The following is a 15,614-nucleotide window of genomic DNA, read 5'->3' on the forward strand; positions in this document are numbered from 1 at the left end:
GGGACCTTGCTTCTGGTATTCCAATTAAGAAATGAAATAATGCTTATAGAAATTATTCTTGATTGGAAATCCTACCCTTTCTTATAAGCAACTGCGAAAGAAATGGATTTAAAATGTGCGTACAATAGTTTGTAAATGAAAAATAGCATCAAGTTTTGGAGCAATTAAGTATAAATTACTTTTGAACTAGAAATGTTGAATATATATGAAGAATGAGTCTAATGTAATTTCATGCATGAAAGGAAGTTAAAAACATAATCATTTTCATTTTGTAAACTTCTTCATCTTTTTTTAGATGGTATCTCAAGAGCCGGCGCAGCATTATTTAATGAAGCTAGAAATGCAGTATTTGGGAAAGTAGCTCAAAATTCAATCAGAAGGATAGCAAAGAATGTTTTTCTGCACCTGCATAACCTGGACTTGGCGTTCCATCTGAGTAGGCAAACCGGAGCTCTGTCAAAAACCATCGACAGAGGAACAAGAGGCATCAGTTTCGTTCTTAGCGCTTTAGTATTTAACCTGGGACCTACCATGTTTGAAGTGGCACTAGTCAGTGGAATTCTGGTAAGTGGTGTTCATTCCTGAGTTGGAATTGTCTCATTAGGAACGATACATTAGTTTTCTTTTACTAAAGTCTACTGAGTATTAATAATAATACTAATTGAATTTACAAGGTAATTTTGAAAGCAGCTACTGTAAAGGAGAGCAATCCATAATTTTCAAATATTAGTTACTTTAAATTGGCTAATTTGAAATTATTTTCACATTTGACTCCTGTCTTCAGCAAGTAGTATTTATGTGGATAATTTTTAATGTTTTTCTTTCAAATTGTTTTAAAAATGAAATCAGAAGAGTAAACTGTGCACACAAGCGTCAAATATATCTGGGTAAAGACTGAGGAAGCAGAATTTAAATGTGCAGGAATGTTGTCTTAGTGTGTTGAGGATGGAGGGGGATGATTCCTGGGTCTGTTCTCAGTACTGGTCTTTACTTAGAAGTGAACTTGGCAATTAAAATTATCTTTTGGAAAAAGACTTGTCCTTCTTGCAGGTTTTAAGCTTAATAAGCTCCAGTTTAAACTTCACTTTTATAAACCACACTTACTATCTTTGAAATCAGGATCTTCGGATATTTATATGCTAAAATCTAAATCTCAATTATGTTGCTTGGACTGAATTCAAATGAAGAATCTTGTTTTGTTTATTCTCCTCCTTTTTCAAAGCACTTAATCAAATTTGAATGTAATAATACGAGTTCAAAACGCTATTGTTCTTGGGTAGAATTTTATAATCTTTGGCAGTTGCAAATCAAGCTGGCTGTCAGCCAACCCGCCGTGATGCTTTCATTTGTCTTCTTACGGCTTTTGTCTCCTGGTATACCCTAAAGTAGAGAAATCGCATCATAAATTGGTTTGCAAGGCCATTTATTTCTTCTGCAGCATTCAGCCTTTCTCAAAATCTACCCAAACCTGTGTAAACACCTACTTATTTGTGCGAACAGCAATATTTATGGTATATAATGGCAAAAAACCTTGCTGGTATTATGCTATACCCTGGCTCTTGGTTATCTCCTTCTGCCTTGTTATCCATACTCTTCTCTTTGCTCCTTTGGAGTTTGTGCCTGTATTTAGTCTTCAGCTGTTCAGAGCACAGAGTGTGTTGGGAGAGACCTTCAGAGTTCTTCTCTCAGGCTAAGCTATCATCGTTTTGAGACAACAATGACATTTTTACAATGATTATGATATTTTTCTTTTATTTTAAATATTCTAGTATTACAAATGTGGTGCAGAGTTTGCTTTAGTAACCCTGGGGACACTGGGAGCCTATGCAGCCTTCACGATAGGAATTACCCAGTGGAGGTAAGATGTGCCCTCAGGTTGATCTGCAGACCTGGTGTTGCTAAGCCTGAGCTCTTGACTGCATTAATCCTTCGTTTGACAGGACCAAGTTTCGTATAGAAATGAACAAAGCAGATAACGATGCCGGTAACGCTGCCATTGACTCGCTCCTAAATTATGAGACTGTGAAGGTAAGACCAGTCTTTACTACTTGGCTCTTTGTCTTCTGTCAGCCTAAGCAATGTGAGTCACGAGATTCATCTTTGACAGGGCTATGTATTTGGAGCAATAGCATATTTTAAAACATTATTAATTTGAAGAGTCCTACATGATATTGACAGAGCAGCTTGAAAGTTGTTAGTGGGGCTTGGAAAAAAATTTGCTGACAAAGAGTGAGAAGTTTCTTTTAGGACTGAATTGCCTTGACCATCAGTTTCTCCAAAATGTAAACTGAGAGCCTGGAAGGAGCTTGTCTTCACTTGTTTGCAAAATTGTCTTCTGAATGTGACACACTGTATTCCCAAGTGACCATGTGTAGTGTTTTCTTAATCTGTTGCAGTTTGTAGCACTGCAGTGCAATGTTTCCATGAAAGAGCATGTCTCTTATTTCTTCAATTGCTACTGGTAAAATATCCTGTGGCCAGCTTGGAGATTGCCCAGGCTCAGGCCTATTTTATGCTTCTTTTAACTGGAGAGCTAGAACTGGAAAGATAAGCAGCGGAGTGAGCTGTGAAGCAGGACCCAGGAGCAGACATTGGGTGAGAAGTGCTGCTCTGGAGAATCTGCCATCATCACACTGACAAGGATGTTCTAGTACACAGAGGACAGTAACTTTTTATTCTCATTAGTATCTAGTGGCAGCTGATGTTAATTGGGTAGAAGTTCTGCAAGACAGGCACCCAGTTTTAGTAGAACTGAGTGTGGAAGGGATTTCCATAATGTCTCCTTTCCCAGTGCAGGATGTGCTGCGGTTTGCTCCTGGGTTTTGTTTTCACACACTAATCTTTTATGATCTTTTCTTTGTAGTCATTAGGAGTGCTGAAGAGGGGTTGTGTGTCTGTCTGTGCATGTAGTATGTTTACACTGAACTTTAGTGAAATGTCTAGCATGGTATGTTTGGGAATGTGACATTTCTTATTGCTGTGTATGTCGCAGTATTTCAATAATGAGAAATACGAAGCCCAGCGGTATGATGGATTCTTGAAGACATATGAAAACGCCTCCCTGAAGACTACCTCTACGTTGGCTCTCCTCAACTTCGGACAGAGCGCTATATTTAGCATTGGCTTAACGGCCATCATGGTGCTTGCTAGCCAGGGCATTGTTGCAGGTAACTGATCTCTCTATAAGCTAAAAATGACCCTCCTTTACCTTAATTCACTCATAACAGAGGTGTTAGTTAACTTACGGTTGATGTCATGGTTCATTTTGAGAGTTTTTGCTTTAGAGTTTTGGGCATTTTTGCTTCTTGGAGTATTATTAATTCAATTTTTTATATGTATATATTTATCAGTATCTAATATGATTTTATTAGAAACATTTTAAAAGTTTAGCAGCTAGTGAAAGATCCTAAGAAAATGTAACTTTGGAAGGTTCTGTTGAAGAATTGTGAAAGATACATATAAATACAAATGCTTCTGTGGACCTTCTACAAAGGTCCTTTCTTCTTGCTCTCCTCTCTCCCCATGTTGGCAAGATTCTAAACTTTTCCCCAGTGTGTATATACCCATGTGCTTTGTGTCCAGTAGTTTTATTACCAGTGTCCTTCACTTTCCTTACATTAATAAGGGCACATTATTAAAATAATTGTTTCCATATGTTAGAGCTTTTCATCTATATTTATTTGGTTTACTACACAAAGTAAAGCCTGCTTGTCTAGGAAGACATGGGACAGGCTTCAAATATGGTAGATGAGGCTCAGCTAAAGGAAGGTGGTTTTAGAGTAAAAATAATGATGCTTTAAACACTGTTAGTCTCCAGATGTGTTTGAAGGGTAGGCCTTTCTATTGCGCTGTCTTTCTTGCCTCTGTTTTGCTCTTTTTCAGAGATACCAGGACAGGGAAGAGTTACAGTGTGAATGAATAAGTCAGTAGGTGCAGTTTCTGGCTGTCCTTAAGAAAATTCAGAATAACCTTTAAGCCGGATGGCAGAAATACTAATTTAAATCATTTTTCTTGACCTGTTTCAGCTGAACTGACCTGGCACATACGTTTAGCTAGTGTGTCATCCTGAGTTTTTCCGTGATCGACATATTTGATATTAAGCTGCCCAGAGGTTCTCACTGTGTGTTTTAGCAGCTCTGTTGTGTATTCTATGAAAGTCCTCTCTCTTGATCACGACAAATTCTACCATTTGGATTTGTCTGTAATTGTACAATCTGATTCTTGCTTTCAGATCTCAGTTCCTCCCCTTCTAACTTATTTAGGTCCCTTTATGTTTCTCTCTGGAATTTACAACCTCATGTTTTCTGTGAATTTCCTGATATGCTGCTTCTCTTATTTTCCAAGTGCTATTATGTCATGGTTGGTTTTTTCCTTCAGTGAAATCCACACAAACCTTGCCATTCATTTCAGGCACTTTCCTATGTAAAATCTGATCTTCTGGGAATTCGTTGTTGTTTACTATTTAAACACCTTGTTTTAGAAATGGGATAAAAGAAACTAGAATTGATTGACTTTATTTTTTAAAAAATCTTGTGGTGCTTCCTAACAAGACAACCCTTCAAGTCTCCTTATTCTCTCACATCCGTTTTGTCTTAAGGCAGCCTTTCTGTTGGAGATCTAGTAATGGTGAATGGATTGTTGTTCCAGCTTTCTCTTCCCCTAAACTTCCTGGGAACAGTGTACAGAGAGACAAGACAAGCACTTATAGATATGAATACCTTGTTTACGCTTCTCAGTGTAGATACCAGAATTAAAGTAAGTAGTAGCTTATTTTCCTAAAGTATCTTGTATTTAATAGGGCTGGTTTCTGGCAATGCCGTCATTTCACCCTGTTTGTTACCTTCCAAGTTTAATTTCTGTTCAAGGAAGAGATTTTGTCTAAGGATCTTGTTCTGCCTTGTTTAAGTGCAGTTAGTGCAATAGCAGCTGCTTTTTTCTTGCAGAAGCTTTCAATGACAGCAAAAGTTGCTTCATGGAAGCTATGTTTGTACTGAATTTCTTTTAAGTATTCATGCCTTATGCTTGAATTTTTATTTGTAATTAATGATGCAGAATTTGTTACTCCAAAAGAAGTTGTGAAGCAGAGTGTTTACAGCAGATTTTACTTTCTTTGGGGAAAAAGAGGAACAAAACAATTTAACTTGTGTGTTGGATTATAATTACTTTCAACGTATCCAAGCTGGAGTGTCTATTTGTCTTTTTCTGAGCTTGTTGAACTGCTTGAGATACTTTCTGGGCAGCGTATAAAATGGCACTCTTCTTTAATAGGACAAAGAGCTGGCTCCACCCCTGCAGATCACACCGCAGACTGCTTCCATCGCCTTCGATAATGTGCATTTTGAATACCTTGAGGGGCAGAAAGTCCTTGCTGGAGTGTCTTTTGAAGTTCCCGCAGGAAAGAAAGTGGCCATTGTAGGAGGTAGTGGGTCAGGGTGGGTAAATGGACTAAATACGCCAATCGATGCAGAATTTTGTTTCTTCAATGCATTTATTTTTGTGTTTTGCTTTTTATTGTTTGTGTTTGTGACATCAGTTCTGTTGGGAGACTGTAAATAGCAAACCAGAAATGTAACATTAGCTTCAATTCTTTTCAATTTCAGGAAAAGCACAATTGTAAGATTATTATTTCGTTTCTATGAACCTCAGAAAGGAAATATTTATATTGCTGGACAGAACATCCAAGATATCAGTTTGGAAAGTCTGAGAAAGGCAATAGGAGTTGTACCTCAGGTATATGATGTTTCGTTCTCCCCAAGTTAGTCCACTGTAGTAGTAAATCTGGGTATTCTGACACTGGTTCAGTGAAGGCCAATCCTAACGCATGTCTAGTTCTGGTGAAAGTCACCATGCCGCTTTTATTTTTTTTCCTTTGGGAAATATTATGTATTTATGTGCATCATCCTATAGATCCAATTTCTGAAACGTGTTTAAGCCTCTTCATGAGAAACTGCCTCCAGCTTAAAGTAATTTAGCTTTAGAGTTGATTACCACCCATAACAATTCAGTAAAGTAGTAGAAGTATGCATGACGTACATATATTTAGGACACAAAATGTATGAATCCCATTTTTGGGAACACAAATTTTCCCAAATACTTCTACCTTCAGGCTTTGTAGAAAAATATGAGATATTCTGGATTGATTTTTTTTTCATGCAGTAGGGACAGTTTTTAAACTACTGTTCATGATTTCTTGTTTAAAATATTTTTTCCATAAATGTAGGATGCTGTTCTCTTCCACAATACTATCTACTACAATCTGCTTTATGGCAATATCGATGCCACACCAGAAGAGGTGTACGCAGTAGCAAAACTGGCAGGAATCCACGATGCTATTCTTCGAATGCCAAATGGTTACAACACTCAGGTTGGTGAACGAGGACTCAAACTCTCAGGTAGGTTCTTAAGTGCATACGTTCTTTGTGTTGCTCTTGCTACCACCTACTTCAACATGCAGTTTATTCCTCGGTCAGACTTGCTTTTAGCTTATTTACATTATAACATAATTGTAAGGCTAAATATTAAGTAGTCTACAAGATATTTAAAGGAATGTATTTTCAGGGGATAGTGTTAAATGAGTTGTGTGTAATGCATCTAAGTAAAAGTGATCTTTCTCATAATCTGTTTGGGTAGAGGAATGTGTGTGAATAGAACCGGGAACTTCATGTGTGTGCTTTGCATGTAGGATGTCATAGGCTTATATACCTCCATAGACCTTCCAAATTAGAATTCTTAAATCTAAGCTCGTTAACAACTGCAAGTTAGGTGGTGTTTTGGTTTTACTGTTGATAGTAAGTAAGGCAATGGGATATGTTGCTGCAGCATGGTCATTTTGGACCCTGTTGGTAATGAAGGGGCCTTTGTGCCTTGTGTGTTTCTTACCTGTGAATTGTGTAAGGAACAACATGAAAATGGTGTCTGCATATCTGCAATCTATGGACTTATACAACCTTGGTAGTGAAACAAAAAACCCACAAGTTTAGGCTCTCAAGGTTCCTCCATATTTGGGTATGCACTCTACACAATAGCGTAACTGTTCTAGACCAGAAAGACCATATCATGGCATTAGCCGGGCTTTGCTAGGCATGCTAGCCTTTCGGGGCCACTCGTACACAGAATTCACTTTGCTAGTTCTTCTCTACAGCTGAAAAAGGTCTTCACCAAGAGGGTTGTCAGGCATTGGAACAGGCTGCCCAGGGCAGTGCTGGAGTCACCATCCCTGGAAGGGTTTGAAAGATGCAGAGATGAGGCTCTTAGGGACATGGTTTAGTGGTGGACTTGGCAGTGCCAGGTTAGCGGTTGGACTTAGTGATCGTAAAGTTCTTTTCAGCCATAAGTGTTTTGATGTCCCATTCCAAATCTGGAGAAGCATGTGCAGGCACGTTGGAGTTTCCGTCTAGTCCAAGAAAAACACTAAGTCCTGACTTGTTTTGTCTTTTTAAAAAAATATTTTGTGGGAGAAATTGGGTGAGTGAGAGCTCTGTGAATTTAAGTGTCTTCTTTGAAATCCGGCCGTTTTATATGTTGGATGAAAAATGGAGGTTTTGGGCAGCACCGGTGTGGTGGGTGTCTCAGTGGAAGGCACAATGGCCATTAACAGGAATCACCGAGCTGTGAACAGCGGCAGCGGCGTGTGGGGCCAATAAAGGCCATGATCTTAATTTGGGACCCTGTGAACAGTTAAATCTATTCATCGCAGCAAATAATTAGTTTAAAAAATAACGACTAAATTAAATTCTCCCTGTATGCAAAAATTTAATACATTATGGGTTCCTTTCTTCAAGTAAATGAACAGTTTACTTCCTTGTGGACTGATGTTAGAAAACTGTATGTCAGAAGTGCTGGCTTGATACTTCAAAACTGATTTTTTTATATATATTTGGCAAGAACCTTAGTACAAAGGAGAGTCCCTGATGACTGGGCAGTAGCCTGAGTATGAGTTGCTCTCCCCTAGTGTGATGATTTTTGTCCTTACTTGTGTGCTATCAAAATAGGCATAAGGAAATCTTAATTCCAACGAGAACTTTATCAATTGGAATGGTGAAATAAGCATTTAATGCAGTTCTTACTGATCTCAATGATTGACTCAGAGAGAGTAAATCATGAAAAACAAGCTGTTTTGGCTTTTTTCAAGTAGAATCCATTTCAGTGTTTTCTAATAGATGTGTGTGATAGACAGAGCTGTTACAGCCCCAACCCCTGGCTTTGTGAACAAAACAGTCGCTGTGCTGCTGTCCTGAATATGAATGGAGAAGAACATGAAACAAGTCGATATGCTACAAATGTAATGAAAGACCTTGGATTTTGTTATTGTAGTATGTCTTTCAAACATGGATATTGTCAAGCTGTGAGTTTTTGAACATGCTTTAGAGGATAGAGACAGTATATTAAAATAGACTAAGTAAATTCTACAGTTCTAATTGCTACAGAGTTCTGCCAAAGACAGTTAAAATTTGAACTGCAGCATTATTATCAGCCTTTTAAATGGTTTATTAAAGCGTGTTCTCTCCTGATAGGAATGGAACATTAACAAGAATAAAATGATAATAAATGGAATGTTTTGAAGCTGTGAATAAAACAAAGGGGGGACAAGAGCACAAATGTGAAATGTTTTCATTGCATACCAAATGTGTAACAGATTTTAAGCTCTCAAATTTACCTGTTTTACTGTCTGTAAAGGTTTTTCTTGGGTAGATGTTGGCAGCAAGGATTGTGAAGAAAGGAAACTATAGTCTGAAACTTGGTCGTATCAGAAACCAACAGGCAGTAGATTGCATAACAAAGGTGGTTTTCAGCACCATATTAATTGTGTTCTTTAATTAAATGTACTGGTTAAAGCTGTTAGGTATGGACAGAGCACTGTTCATTTGTGAGAGAAGACAGATCTTTGTGTGCAAATTGGCAGATGGGGCAGAGCTTAGACCAAGTAAATGAGCTCATACTCCTTGGTGTATGGAGTGAGTTACTGTGTATTGCTGATAGTTACCTGGTCTTTCCTTGTAGCATGTACAAAATAGTTCTGTCGTTTTCTAAAACGATAAGCAATCTTGAATTGTTTTGGATTTACCAAGGAGCAGGCACTTGTGTGATGTCTTATACAGCATGCACGGACTTACAACTATGATGTATATTAAAAGAAAAAAAAAAGGAGAAGGGAGGGAAATAACCACTGCCCAAAACAGTCATGTCTACTGTTGGATTTAGAATATGTCAATTGTAACTTCATCTTTTTTTTCCTCTCCTGTCCTCCACCCCCTGCGCTGCCTTCAGGAGGAGAAAAGCAAAGAGTTGCAATTGCTAGAGCAATGTTAAAGGAGCCACATATTTTTCTCTATGATGAAGCCACATCATCTTTAGATTCAATCACAGAAGAGGTAAATTGGAATTTAAAAAAGTATAAATCTTAAGTGGTGTAATGGTGTCTGATTCTGATGCTTTTTCCTTGTTCTTTTCTTCTCAGAAAATATTCTGTTCTTTTTGCCAGATTGCTATCATGTGTCTTCCTGGTATTATTATTATTAGGAGATGGTTAAGGCCTTTTCCTGAAGGCCAGAGCAGTGATACTGAGTCTCTGTCTCCCTTGAGACATATAAAATATATCCAGAGCTGATATCCTTCACTGTTTTACACTCTTGATGTCCCATTCACTGTTGAGCTTTCATCTCTTGAAGTTGTTGCAAATGAAGCTTTCCAATCCACTTTGAAAGGTGTTTAGATGACACCTAGCATTCACTAAAAATGTCTCATCAGGAGTTGTGACGTAATGCAGAACAGAAAATCTCCTGTTTGCGGTGCAGCGTCATTCTGAGATGCAAACCGGGTAGGTGTAGCCTGCAGTGTTGGTATTAATTTGCATTCACTCCTCAGGAAGGGCTGGGAAACATCAGAGCGTTGTGACATGGACATCGTGACACTGCCACAGTAACTGCGTCAGGCTTCACCGCTACATCTTTGCTTAAACACAGAACTCTCAGCACCAGCCGTCATTTCACAAACTAGTGTCATCTAGAGCTAGGTTTGTGTTCACTTATGCAGATTATTGAGTGAGTTTATTGACCTGTAATCACTAAATTACTTTAATTTTCCAGATACAAAGAAATCAGAGCACAAACTGTACCTCTGTATAGTACAGCGTTCAAATATAGTACAGAAATGTTCATAACACACAGTTCTACAGAACACTACTTGGTTTCCTTCACTCTTTTGCTGTATTTATTTGCAAGAATCATAAGCAAAGCTGAAGGTTTCACAGCAGAACTGCACTTTAAAGACTGTATGTCTGGTAATTGAAATGTTTTCTGTCAAAGGCAAACAGGAAGTTTTACGGGAAGATAAAGTGGATGCTTCACTTCCCGATTAGTGCTGCTTGCATTTGAATGCGGTTTGGGAAGGTGGAAGTCTGCCCACAAAAGAAGCAGCAGATAGATGGGTAATTCCCAGGACTGCTTTATGTTCCACATTGGCATGATAGAGAGAGGGATGCTTTCTTTAACTGTCACTGATTGGAAAGTATGGTGATGATGATCTACTATTTTCATGTGCCTTCACTGCAGTTCATGTTGATTTTGTAGCATGGCTACACAAGGAACTTTTTCCTGAAATCAAGTGACGCTTCTCTTCCATTGTCCCTTGGGGTATCTCCATTTTTCTGTGAATACAAGCTTTTTTTGCAGTTTGAGGACTTCATCAGAGCCACAGATATTTAACGCTTGGGATTCTTCTGTTTCTTCTGTAGATGCTCGTAGCTGGTTCTTACTGGGAAGCTATAGCCCTACTGGAGATGTTTTTCAAAGCTCATTTACAGTCATTTGCATATTTCCAAACAGCATTTGATTCCTCTTCATACTACCTAGGAGTGTGTGAGAGTTTGTCTCTATTTTAATCTTGCAGAATATCCTCAGCGCCATGAGGGACATGGTGAAACACCAAACATCGGTTTTCATTGCGCACAGGTTGTCAACAGTAGTTGATGCAGACGAAATCCTCGTGCTGGATCAGGTGAGGCGATCACCCTGTGGTGTGTAATTTTCACGTGTCAGTGTTGTTTTAGGGAATCTGTGTATCAATTTTGAAATATTATGCTCCTACCAAGCTACGGAAAGTTCTTTTTTTTAATTGAAGTGAGCCGTGTCAGATAATTCTAGCCCAAGCTTTGCTTTTTCTATATTCTTTGCAACTGAGAGTTTATCGGTTGCCAAAACTTGCATGTGTCACTCTCTTATACGCTGTATTTTTACTTCATTTGCATAGTTCACTTATTTACATGTTCTTTATATGGATTATGACAGATTTCATGTGATGCTCTGGGACTGGGTTAATGTTGCATGTTTTTAATCTAACTTATTACATATTTCTGTCAGGTTAGGTTTCCTACTATGTTCCCCCAATTTATGCTTCATTCTCATTACTGAGTGTCTGTTTTTCACGTACATCCATAGTTGTGTTTTTTCTTAGAGCAGAAAGAGAGAGAACAGCATGTTCTCTTTCCATGCAGATAAAATTGTTGTAGGATTGTTCAATTCATTATGTTATAAATCTGAACAATCATCTATTGTACCTGTAGAAAAGTGATTGTTCCCTTTCCGTGTGCTTCTCCTATAAGAAAAAAAGAAGTTTCAACATTTGATTTACTAATATCTCTATTCATCTGTTACCTGATATTCAGTCTGTTCTAAATCCGTTTTCTTCTCGATTACCCACACCTGGCTGTAGATTTAAAATAAACAGCTGTTCTTATTAGAACTTAATAGTTACTCTTTTAACTGATCATGCTGGAAATACAGTGCTCTAATCTGATCATAAATGTTAAATTTATCTCTGCATTCGTTTTTTTCAGTTGCTATTTATATGCTTGTGATTATAGGTGCATTTAGTGACTAAAATAAGCATATCTAAAGGAAAATAAATTATTTCTACAGTACATTAAATGATTTCATGGGGAATTAAAACAAAATCTTACGAAATAGTGACATTCATGACTATCTTTGCTATACAAATCACAGCTCCATAGGAATCCCAAAATGAATCACTCCTGCTCTCTGGAGTTTTTGTTTGGTTTTGATCTTGTATTTTCAAGTTCTGCTGAAAAATCATTTCCTAAGGTGTATCCTTTATGTAAGTGCATGTTAAAACATCTTGCAAATGTTTTTTAACATGTTATGAGGCAGTCTGCGACTTTTTGTTTTCGACGCAAGCTTTCACAGCTTACTAAGAGTGTGTTTTGTGTTATAGTGTAACTGTTAAATTGAAAATAAAAGCACAACCTAAAGCTGTAAAACAGCTAGGGTGCTCGCTTTCCTGAATGTTGTTAGTGTAACAAAGATTGTGAATGAGCGAGGCAGCGTGGTGCATCACTTCTAGTGCTCGGCTGCTTCGTGCTCAGCAGAGAGTTGCCTCTTGTCATCCCATTTTGATTGACGAGCGCTGCGTTAACAGCCAGATAAACAGGGCTCCGTAGGAGAGACGAGACGAGGTGGCTGTGGCTGGGTTTGCTTAGCTGTGGAAATCTGGCAGCACAATTGCAGCACCTTTGCCCAGGTAAAATCAGAATCATCCTTGAGGGAGTAAACAAACATTGTATTCATGATGTTGATCTTAATGCCGTGAAGCTGAACGGAGAAGTTACGTTTCTGATGGTTGTTCAAGAGTCAGGAAAAGAAAGGCCATAATTCCAAAGACTCATCTCTACTACAATTAACTCTCTAAATTAACCACTTGAAGTTTTTAAATAAATTCTGCAGTTATGTCGGTCAAGTGTGTCTTTGTTCAGATTCCACCAGCATGACTAGTAATAGAAGTGACAAGACCCAATTTTTTTCCCAGCATGTTCATCAGCAGCTGTCACAAGGAGGTAGATTTAATTGTAGATCAGAACTTAGAACTAATATAAAATCCGTGTAGTTGTCCATATAATGCTGTCTCTTCCCAAAAAAAGCGATAGCTGGAGAACGAATACATTATTTTAATTTGAAGTCAGTGGATGTAAATGTGTAAAAGTAAAAAGATGAGTCTGTTTTTTTTGAAGAGATGTGTTGTCGCACTGTCCATAGGATTTGAGTTCTTCCCAACTCTTCCTTCCCATTTCCACAACAATGGTCAGTAAATCATCTTTGCTCTTGAGAACAGCACAGATGAACTGAACTGCTGACTTGATTTTCGTGGCATCAATCACAATACTGAGCACCCATCTGAAAAGCACAATTTAGACTAATTGTTTTTAGGATTTTATTTGTAAATGTGTTTTGCGTCTCTGGTACAAATCTCTCTCTGTATGCCCTTTTCTTTTAGCTTCTTAGTGTGTGTTTGTTAGCAAGCAAAGACAAATACAGATTTAAAACCAAACATTCGTATGACTTTTGCACTAGTGGTTTAACACCTTGCCTCCTCATACAGAGGTCTACATTGACTTTAAATAGTTCTTCCAGTTTAGATTATAAAACTTTCCATGTTGCTGGACTTGAAATTTTGTCCAGATGGACAAAAGGCATATGCATTCCTGTTGATATAAGTTTGAGAAGCTCCTCATTTTCGGCTTGCAGCGTAACGCATGATTCAGTGCACCACACTGTCTGTCTTTCATTGCCGTGTCGAGCTCCTTCTCAATAGTTGTTGTAGTCAATAGTGCAAAACTGTGGCCTGTATCTTGGCAGAATTTATATTCCTAAATAAATACTCCTAAAGATCTGGTCATATTGATTACCAATTTACTCCTCTTCTTTTACAGGGTAAAGTGGTGGAACGTGGCCGGCATGCAGACCTCCTTGCAAATCCGAACAATCTCTATTATGAAATGTGGCATACACAGAGCAGCAAAGTACTAAATAGTCACAACCACCAAAACTGGGAAGAGAGAAATAATCGAATGTCCAAAGAGGAGGAAAGGAAGAAACTTGAAGAAGAAATTAGCAATAGTGTGAAAGGCTGTGGGAACTGTTCATGCTAAGTATGAGCCTGGATGATCTTCTATAACAGGTTAAAGATGCACAATATTACAATCAAGCCCAGCCCTTCTTTCTAAGTCAGTGTTCAAAAACTTCCTGCGTTTTGCAGTTTTTGGGTTTTACAGTTTCTCAGAGGGACTTAATTTCAACCAAAGGAGTTCTATTTTTACATCTTTAGAAATCTCTAATATTCAGTGGCATCTGCAAGAGCTGAGCTTTTTCAGGAACTTTAAACTTCTCAACTAAGAGTGTAATTTATGGCAATTTTTAGGCACTGGTAAATTCTCCTGGTAGTTGCTTGAGGTGGATTATTAAATTGTAGACAGATTTGTCCCTGGCTTACATTATTTCTCATCATTAATGGTTGATAAATATGTCATGTTTTAATTGTAATTGGGCTAATTTGAACTCATCTGCAAGGAAGATGCAATTTAAATTATGCAGTGGTGTTCTGGTTTAAAATGTTCATCCTTGTAAAGAAGAAGAAAAGCCTCAACAAAACATTAGAATTAGCCATCTTGCCCTTGAAAAACACCTTTCATACTGGAGTATCAGGAAATGTATTGGTATTATTCGAAAAGAAAACTATCAGTATTTTTAAGAGCTGTCAGAAGTCTTGTAGTTGAACAAATATTGTGTGACTTTACAGAAAACATACATTTTGTATGTCAATATAAAGAATCGGAAGTTTCATATAAATGAAAAAAAAACTTGAGTTCAGGATTCTGTATCGTCAGCATCCGCTGTAGCAGCCAAAGCAGAACGCCGACACTTTTTCTATTTCAGTCCTGGTCTTAGGGAGCAATTAAGATTCAATAAAGACTTCCATAAATTTCTATTATGTCATTAGTGTATGAGAAAATGACCTGGATAACGTTGAAAGCGTGGCTGTAATAACCTCATTTCAGTAGTCAAAACTTCTTCAGTGTCAAGAAACCTCGGTGTTTGTGATTTGCAGCACACTGTAGGTGCATTGGGTTTGTGTGGCCAGGCTCTGGTAGCACGGGGTGGTGCAGAGGTGGCTTCTGAGAAGCTGCCAGAAGCTTCCCCCAAGTCCAACAGAGCCAATGGCACTTGGTTCCAAGGTGGCCCCACTGCTGGCCAAGGCTGAGCCCCTCAGCAACAGTGGCAATGCCTCTGGGGTAACATAGTTAAGAAGGGGGGAAAAACCTGCACAACAGCAACTACTGAGAGAGGAGTGAGAATATGTGAGAGGAACAACTCTGCAGACACCACGGTCAGTGCAGAAGGAGGGCAGGAGACTTGTGACCCCATGGAGGACCCATATTGGAGCAGGGGGAAAGTGTGAGGAGGAAGGAGCAGCAGAGACAACGTGATGAACCAACCACATCTCCATTCCCCAACCCCTGCACTGCTCAGGGGGAGGTGATGAAGAAATTGGGAGTGAAGTTGAGCCTGGGGAGAAGGGAGGGGTGGAGAGAAAGGTGGTTTAAAATTTGCTTTTATTTCTTATTACCCTACTCTGATTTGACTGGCAATAAATTAATTTCCCCAAGTCAAGTCTGTTTTGCCCATGATGATAAGTGCTGAGAGATTTCCCTGTCCTTATCTCAGCCCGTGAGCATCTTGTATTTTCTCCCCATCCAGCTGAGGTGGGGAGTGATGGAGCAGCTTTGGTGGGCACCTGGTGACCAGCCAGGGCCAACCCACCGCAGC

The 15,614-nt window shown here is 38.6% G+C and overlaps 1 protein-coding gene across 1 annotated transcript in view; it reads left to right on the plus strand.

Moving 5' to 3' along the window:
- Positions 1 to 14,773, plus strand: part of ABCB7 (ATP binding cassette subfamily B member 7) — a 37,180-nt gene extending 22,407 nt beyond the window's left edge. The window contains exons 6-16 of the mRNA XM_080352502.1: positions 296 to 564; positions 1,770 to 1,858; positions 1,941 to 2,028; positions 2,993 to 3,167; positions 4,598 to 4,755; positions 5,269 to 5,432; positions 5,601 to 5,730; positions 6,221 to 6,392; positions 9,268 to 9,371; positions 10,888 to 10,995; positions 13,721 to 14,773. Coding sequence (XP_080208628.1) covers positions 296 to 564; positions 1,770 to 1,858; positions 1,941 to 2,028; positions 2,993 to 3,167; positions 4,598 to 4,755; positions 5,269 to 5,432; positions 5,601 to 5,730; positions 6,221 to 6,392; positions 9,268 to 9,371; positions 10,888 to 10,995; positions 13,721 to 13,939 — 1,676 coding nt within the window. The 3' untranslated portion in view covers positions 13,940 to 14,773. The remainder of the gene's footprint in view (positions 1 to 295; positions 565 to 1,769; positions 1,859 to 1,940; positions 2,029 to 2,992; positions 3,168 to 4,597; positions 4,756 to 5,268; positions 5,433 to 5,600; positions 5,731 to 6,220; positions 6,393 to 9,267; positions 9,372 to 10,887; positions 10,996 to 13,720) is intronic.
- Positions 14,774 to 15,614: the final 841 nt, after the last annotated feature.

This window comes from Nesoenas mayeri, assembly GCF_963082525.1.
Source record: "Nesoenas mayeri genome assembly, chromosome: 13".
In the NCBI taxonomy this organism is placed as follows: domain Eukaryota; kingdom Metazoa; phylum Chordata; class Aves; order Columbiformes; family Columbidae; genus Nesoenas; species Nesoenas mayeri.